The 8,416-nt window shown below is 33.1% G+C and overlaps 1 protein-coding gene across 1 annotated transcript in view; it reads right to left on the bottom strand.

Annotated features, from left to right (window-relative positions):
* Positions 1-6,517: 6,517 nt before the first annotated feature.
* The window catches only part of LOC113785489 (uncharacterized), a 3,843-nt gene continuing 1,944 nt past the window's right edge, over positions 6,518-8,416 (bottom strand). Inside the window, exons 2-3 of the mRNA XM_027332075.1 lie at positions 6,662-6,924; positions 6,518-6,564 (exon numbers count right to left, since the gene is read on the bottom strand). Of these exons, the coding sequence (XP_027187876.1) occupies positions 6,518-6,564; positions 6,662-6,924 (310 nt within the window). The remainder of the gene's footprint in view (positions 6,565-6,661; positions 6,925-8,416) is intronic.

The following is an 8,416-nucleotide window of genomic DNA, read 5'->3' as shown; positions in this document are numbered from 1 at the left end:
GGGAAAGAGATGAAGACAAAGAGAAGAAAAATGATAAAGATACAACAGCAGTTGCATATATTAATAATGCATACATTGTTTGTGATGATAATTTCATAAACCTTGCATGTCAGGATTCAACTTGGATTATTGATTCAGGTGCCTCATATCATGTTACTCCTAGGCGTGATTTATTCTCATCTTACAGTGCTGGTGATTTTGGCATGGTAAAAATGGGAGATGAAGGAGTATGTAAAATTATCGGTATGGGAGATGTTTGGGTTGAAACTGGGATTGGTTGCAAGCTTCAATTGAAGAATGTTAGACATGTACTTAATATCCGTCTCAATTTGATTTCGGTGAAAGCCTTGGATATTGAGGGTTATCACACTTACTTTGGTGGTGGTGGTATATGTAAAAATCACCAAAGGGTCCCTAGTGGTTGCAAAGGAGCAAAGTTCCACTTCTCTCTATAGGATGCCTACGAAGTTATTCAAGGAAGAAGTGAATACAATTGAAGATGTATCTTCTGATTTATGGCATATGCGCCCACTTGAGTGAGAAATGACTCAACATACTTGCGAAGAAAAACTTTCTTCCTGTGAAAGGTACGTCTCTAAAAACTTGCACTCATTGTTTTGCAGGAAAACAACATAGAGTTTCTTTTCATAATACTGGTCCTCATAGGAGGCAAAATATTATTGATTTAGTTCATACTGATGTTTGTATAGTGGTTGCAAAGGAGCAAAGTTCCACTTCTCTCTATAGGATGCCTACGAAGTTATTCAAGGAAGAAGTGAATACAATTGAAGATGTATCTCCTGATTTATGGCATATGCGCCTCGGTCACTTGAGTGAGAAAGGACTTAACATACTTGCGAAGAAAAACTTTTTTCCTGTGAAAGGTACGTCTCTAAAAACTTGCACTCATTGTTTTGCAGGAAAACAACATAGAGTTTCTTTTCATAATACTGGTCAGTTCCAAAGACACCTTAGCATAATGGTGTTGTAGAGAGAATGAATCGTACGATTAATGACAGAATCAGATGTATGCTCTCTCATGCAAAATTATCGAAATCCTTTTGGGGTGAAGCAATGAAAACTGCAGTGGATTTGATTAATCTTTCTCCTTCTATTCCACTTGATGGTGATGTTCCAAATAGAGTGTGGACAGGGAAAGATGTCTCTTACCATCATTTAAGAGTTTTTGGTTACAGATGTTTTGTTCACGTTCCAAGAGATGAGAGGTCCAAGCTTGATAGTAAATCCAAACAGTGTATATTCGTCGGTTATGGTGATGAAGAATTTGGTTATAGATTTTGGGATCCGGTTGACAAGAAAATTATTAGAAGCCGAGATGTGATATTTCTTAAAGACCAGACTATTGAAGATTTTGATAAAGCTGAAAATCATAAACCAAATTCCAGAAGTTATATTGAAAATGTTGCGCCTAAGCCCCCTACAAAAACCTTTGTTGATGGGGAGATATACAGGTAGATAATGAGAATGTAACTGATGATCATGTGCCTCACCATGATGAGCAGGTTCCAGTTGAGCCACCAGCCGAGTTTCAGTTGAGAAGATCTACTAGAGAACGTCAACCTTCTCAAAGATATCCTCCACATGAGTATGTGATGATCACTGATAGTGCAGAGCCAGAGTATTATCAAGAAGCTATTACAAATGTTGATAAAGAAAAGTGGTTAACGGCCATGCAAGAAGAGATGAATTCCTTGCATGAGAATCACACATTTGATTTGGTAAAGTTGCCTAATGGTAGAAAAACACTCAAGAACAAATGGGTATACAAGATAAAGGCAGAAGAGAATAGTTCTCAACCAAGATACGAAGCAAGATTGGTTGTGAAAGGTTTTAATCAGAGAAAAAGTATTGACTTTGATGAAATTTTTTCACCTGTGGTGAAGATGTCCTTTATCCGAGTTGTGCTTGGGTTAGCAGCTAGTTTGAACCTAGAAGTTGAACAACTTGATGTGAAAACTGCATTCCTTCATGGTGATTTGGAGGAAGAGATCTATATGGATCAACCAGAGGGTTTCGAAGTCAAAGGTAAAGAGCATCTTGTGTGCAAATTAAACAAAAGTTTGTATGGGCTCAAGCAAGCACCTCGACAATGGTACAAGAAATTTGATTCTTTCATGGAGAAACATGGGTATGGTAAAACTACTTCTGACCATTGTGTGTTTATCAAGAAATTCTCTGATGGTGATTATATTATTCTCTTATTATATGTGGATGACATGTTGATTGTTGGTCATGACACTAAGAAGGTTTAATCTTTAAAGAAAGATTTGAACAAGTCTTTTGCAATGAAAGACTTAGGTTCTGAAAAGCAAATTATGGGTATGAGAATTACTCGTGACAAGAAGAATAATAAATTGTGGTTGTCTCAACACAATTATATTGAGAAGGTGTTAGAGAGGTTTAACATGAGCAATTGCAAACCTGTTAGTACTCCACTTGCTACTCATTTTAAATTAAATTCTGATAAATGTCCTACAAGTGAGAAAGACAAAGAAGAGATGAAGAAGGTTCCTTATGCATCTGCAGTTGGTAGTTTGATGTATGTTATGGTATGTACAAGGCCAGATATTGCTCATGCAGTTGGAGTTGTTAATCGATTTCTCTCTAATCCTGGTAAAGATCATTTGCAAGCAGTGAAGTGGATTCCCAGATACCTCAGAGGCACTTCCAAAGTGTGTTTATGCTATGGAGGTGGTGAACATGTGTTGGATGGCTACACAGATGCAAATATGGCAGGTGATATTGATTCTAGAAAATCTACTTCTTGTTATATGATGACTTTTGCAGGGGGAGCTGTGTCTTGGCAATCAAGACTACAAAAGTGTGTTGCTTTGTCCACTACTGAAGCTGAGTACATTGCAGCAACTAAAGCTTCCAAAGAACTCTTGTGGATGAAGAAATTCATACATGAGTTAGGCCTCAACCAAGATAAGTTTCTGTTATTCTGTGACAGTCAGAGTGCGATCCATCTCAGCAAGAATTTGACTTTCCATGCGAAGTCGAAGCATATTGAAGTGCGGTATCATTGGATACGAGATGCACTGGAAATAAAGTCATTTTTAATTGAGAAAAATCATACTGATGAGAATGGTTCAGATATGATGACAAAGACCTTGCCTGTGTCGAAGATGATATGCTGTAGAAAGAAAGCTGACATGGTTGAGCAGTACCTTCTCACTTGAGTCGTGAGGGGGAGATTTGTTGGGTGGGCTCACTCCTCAAGTAGAAACCACCAATTTTACTAGTATTATTATTATTATTATTGAAATAAAAAGAAAAAGAAAAAAAATTTAATGGGCATGACCCACTTGAAGGTAATATAATGGATTTAGAAATTCCTAAGAATATACAGAAAAACAACGGAAGAAGAACGGTTGCTAGAGAAGAAAATAAGGGTTTGGTTGCGGTGGTGGTAACAGGTGTGTATCAAACTTGCTCCGTTTGATCTACAAAATTAGTATGTTATTCCTACCACTGAGTGTGTTACTTTAATATATAATTTGAGTAGTTTTATCTTCTCTGAGAGTTACTTTGGCATACCCACTTTAGTGGAAGGTTGTTATAAGGTTGTCATAGGGTTGTTATTGTTGATTGATATTCCCTATTGTTATTAGGAAGACTCTCTGTGTACCCATTAATTATTATAGTGGAAGTTTTACTAGACTAGGTCCCGTGATTTTTATTCTCTCAATTTGAGGGATGTTTTCCACGTTAAAAATTGCGTTTGCCTCATATTTAATTTTCTGCCAATTATTTTTGCTCTAGAATTGTATTTTCTGTTTGGCCATTTATCTGCACAGGTGGGAAAAAAAATATTCCGTACTATTGAGATAGTTATCGCTAATTATCTCTGGTTTTTTCCAACAGGTATCAAGTGTCTACAACTTCAATTCCATATACATTAGTATTTAGTTTTTTTTTTTTTTTTTTTTCAGATTTCAATGCGTCTAATTTGCAACTACTCATTTTCCTATGTGGAATAATTAGTGACATCTCTTTAAAATTACTCTACATGATTAATGCTGAACATTTTCGTAAACCTTTCCTCTAATCCAATTTATATTCTCTCATTTATTTTTTTTCACCATCCTTGCTGCCTTCCTCAATTAAAATTTTCATGTTGTGAACTTTTTTGGTTTGTTATTTAATGTAAAATTTTACATTGCAATTTGTACACAACAATTTTTTATGCATTTCCACTTTCGACTGTTTTAATGTCAACTCATTAGCTATATCTAAGAGACTGCATTTAGATTTATTAAAAAGTATAGATGTTTGTTTATCATCCAAGTACTAGCGAAGTTTAGCTTAGTGAGCTGTGCAAATGTCTTCTACTTTTTTAGTTTTAAGTTCTTAAGGAGTTTGTACTTGTTGAAATTAAATGAATATGTAATATGTTTTTTCTTTGTTTAATTACATGTAATATTTAAAATTAGAAGAGGTACGAGGAAAATCCTAAATAAGATGTAAAGACGGAATGTTAAAGCATTAATGGATTAGATCGTCACCAAAATAATGGGATGGATCTTGTTGTCCAAGAGAGTGGACATCATCGACTCTTTCACGATCATTCTAATGCTACAAAGTATTCGCCAAATATGGATCTTGATAAAGAATATGTTGAAAATGGTTTATATTCGACATCTTGCACCTCTTATCCATAAGGATTTTAAGCAAATACTTGGTGTAATTTTTTTCTTTTTTTATTGGTCGAGATTCATTCCTCGAAAAAACAGAATGCATGCACGCCTTAAACGAAAGAAACAAAACCTTTTCATATTTTATGTCCACGTTGAATGCAAAATCATTCCTTTAACAAATTTTTTATTTGGACGATAATCCATCATGTCCAAAGAAGATAAACCAATTCCAATTCACTTGGAAATTGAAAATAATATTTTTGGTATACAATATTCTAATGAGGGAGTCCATCAATTCAGACCCAACATTGGACATTTACGTTTCTTTTAAAGTTCATATTAAAATAGTAATAATTGAATGGTGCAATTATAAACCAACAATTAAAGTTAAATTAAAAATTGAGAAAAATATTTATTTTGAATAAAACATTTTTATTAAAATGACAGTCATTATGAGACGGTGGAATAGTATGTATGGTGTAAACAAAAGATTTAATAATAATAGTTTGGATGGTGTAAACACATTTATTTTATTATTATGAAAGTAGTATCATATATGACATGAAAGTGAGAAGTGAAGGAAGGCCATGCGCATTTGATGCTGCCAAATGAAGTCATGAGAATATATGAAGGAAAAATCAATTAACAAGTAAATGACAACCAAATAGGTGAAGTAACTAGTGCATGGCATAAAGGAATATATGTTTATCGTGTATCAATAGTAAACAACAAAGGAATATATTCTTCTAATATTTGTATATATGTGTATATTATATAATAACATTGATGTGTATACTATAAATAGCTATTTTGTATAAGTGAAGAAACACTTACTTATATTTGTGGACAACTACAAGTGTTGGAAATATATCATTAATTGAAACGTAAATTGACAATGTCCATACTTGCACAACCTCAATAATTTCACAAGGTCACCATTCATTGGATTCATCCATAATTTCTGAGAGTGTGCTTCCTATAATCCAGCCAAATCGTGGGTTTTTTTATTTATTTTAATAATCCCATTTTCAAAATAATTACCCAAATACTCCCTTTTGAAAATTATTAACCAAAATGTCCTCTTTTTTATTTTAAATTACAAGTCGATATTTGGAAAAGCGACTTCTTTAAGGAAGTCCGCGTTTCAAATGGCGACTTCCTCAAACAATTTTCAAAAAAAAAAAAAAATCAATTTTTTGTCGAATTAATAAAAATAATATTATATATATATATATATAAATTCATAAAAATACATAAAAACAAAATTTTAAATTGTGATCAAATTTTAAATTAAATAATTAATTCATAAAAAACATCATAAGTTTTACAAAAATTATGATAAAATTAATGTCGAAGGCGACCTCCAGTACCACACTACCGATATTTTCTCACACGGACGGGATTTTGACGATGTTTACATAAACAAGTTGACTATAGTTAGGCATTATTCACGAGTTTGTCTATTTTATAACTTTCTACTTGTGATACGTTACCAAACCCGACTTGATTCAACAATCGAATTATTAAAGAATTTGGTGAATGTGTTTATGGCTAAGTAATCTTAAATTTTGAGATGAATCCTGTAATAAGCAAAGATTAAAAATATATTTAAAGATATTAGAATGGAATGAATCTTATATTTACAAGAATTAAAATGAAACTATATTTTAGAATGAAACTTAGTATAAAATATATAAGAAAAGATTACAAATATAACATAAAGTATTGTATTGCTTACAAAATTTTGAATGTGGTGAATGTGGTGTAGCACTGATCTGTGATTATCATCATTCCATAACAATGCCATTTAGATGACAATAAAATTGTGACTGAGAGCGAAGAAGAAATATGTATATTTAAAGAGTAGAAGAGTGAAGTTGTGGAGAATGGTCATAAACTTGGCCTATTTATAAAGAAGCAATATGTATATTTAAGGACTTCAATGACCAACATAATCCTATGCATGGCTTCACACAAGAAAGCATTTTTAAAATGAATACTTCTGGACGGAGAAGACTGAACATGATGGAGAGGATTAGACTGGACGAAGAGATTATCACGTTCACGTTTTTGCAACTTCCCAATGTGCGGGAATATATTCCGATTCCAACTAAATCGCCGGTTGGAAAGGCGATTTCCCAAAGCATCATTCAATGTCGCCTTTTGGAATGACGACTTGCCAAAGCGTATGTCACGAGGTCGCCTTTTGGAAAAGGCGACTTGCCAAAGCATATCACAGTTGGCGCATGTTGCAGAAATCAACCTGAATTTGTATCACAATTGGCATGCAGGAATATGTGTATAAGTATGATATATCATATTCACTACATTTCATCTCAATTTCTTATATCATATCAATGACACCAAAAAATATAGTTTTTCTGATTTATTACAATTGTGAAATATGTGAAAGATAAGATATTGGTAAATATTTCAAAAGTGAGGAAAAAAAAAGCTATTTGAGTTTATTTTGGATGCAACCTTACTTACTTGAAGAAAAAAATTGATCCAAAGTTGAAGTTAGAAAATAATAAGAGGGTGTCTAATATAATTTTTTGACACTATGTCTCATATGGTCAAGACCTAGTTCATTATGAATTGTTAAATGTTGAAGACAACAAAGATGTTGAACTTATGTTTGATGTTCATAAATAGTGGCCGCAACTCGGTTCTATCGAGTTATATGTCACGTTTGAGGATGGTAATCCATTATATGATGCTGGTCAACCATCATCCTCAACCACACTTCACCCTAAATACAATTTTCAAACACAAAACACTTATTCTTTTCAAAATTATGAATCTTACCAACCTGAACCATATCAACCAGAACCATACCAACCCGAACCATACTTTTACCATGCCGAAACATCTGAACCTTGTCGCGTCCGGTTTGTCCGCGAAAAAAAAAAGAGTCGCCACCAATTTTATTTTTATTAAAGGAAAAATTGGATAAAACCTAAAATAATATTTTTGAATCGAAAATTTGGATTCGGGAGTCGATTACGAGTAAGGAAGTATTATCGCCCTACAACGTCCGTTAAAACGGTTACCCTATAATTAAATGTAATAATAGTAATAATGATGATGATAATAATAATAATAATAATAATAATATTTATTCATAGATTATATCTTCTATATTTCTTTTAAACTAAAGAAAAAAATTAATTTTTCTTTTAAAAAAAATAACGTAATGTGGCGGTATGTTAACGGGACAGATGGACACGACGGTGAAATAATCTGTTAAATTATTTGCTCGTACCTTGTCGGATATGTCGCGACACAAAGGCCACCCACGATTGAGAGTGAGTAATATGGTGCGACGAGCGAGGATGAATTTCATCCGGCGGCCGCGACCATTAATTCTAATCCTAAGGTGAAAACATTTATCCATAGTTATGATTTTTATTAGTTATAAAGACGTATTATGAATATTATATTACAATATGGTGCAATTTATTTTCTCGGCCTATAAACATCAATTGGTTATATTTTTTATTATTATTTTTGTGTTGCAAAGAAAACAATTTTATGATTAAACGATTCTTTAAAAAAAAAAAAAATCTTAACACATGAGTTTACTTTTTACAAACAGGAAAAAAATAGAAAGCGAAATAAAATATATTTAAAAAAAAAAAGATGCAAAAACAAAACAAAAGACTAATAAAAAACATGCGGCTTGTTTTCTCGGCTTCGGGTGCGAGTCGTTTTCCCGGCTTCAACATGCGGGTCGTTTTCTCGGCTTCGGGTGC

This window comes from Cicer arietinum, chromosome 2 (genome assembly GCF_000331145.2).
Source record: "Cicer arietinum cultivar CDC Frontier isolate Library 1 chromosome 2, Cicar.CDCFrontier_v2.0, whole genome shotgun sequence".
NCBI lineage: Eukaryota > Viridiplantae > Streptophyta > Magnoliopsida > Fabales > Fabaceae > Cicer > Cicer arietinum.
This window is presented reverse-complemented; position numbering and strand designations above follow the sequence as displayed.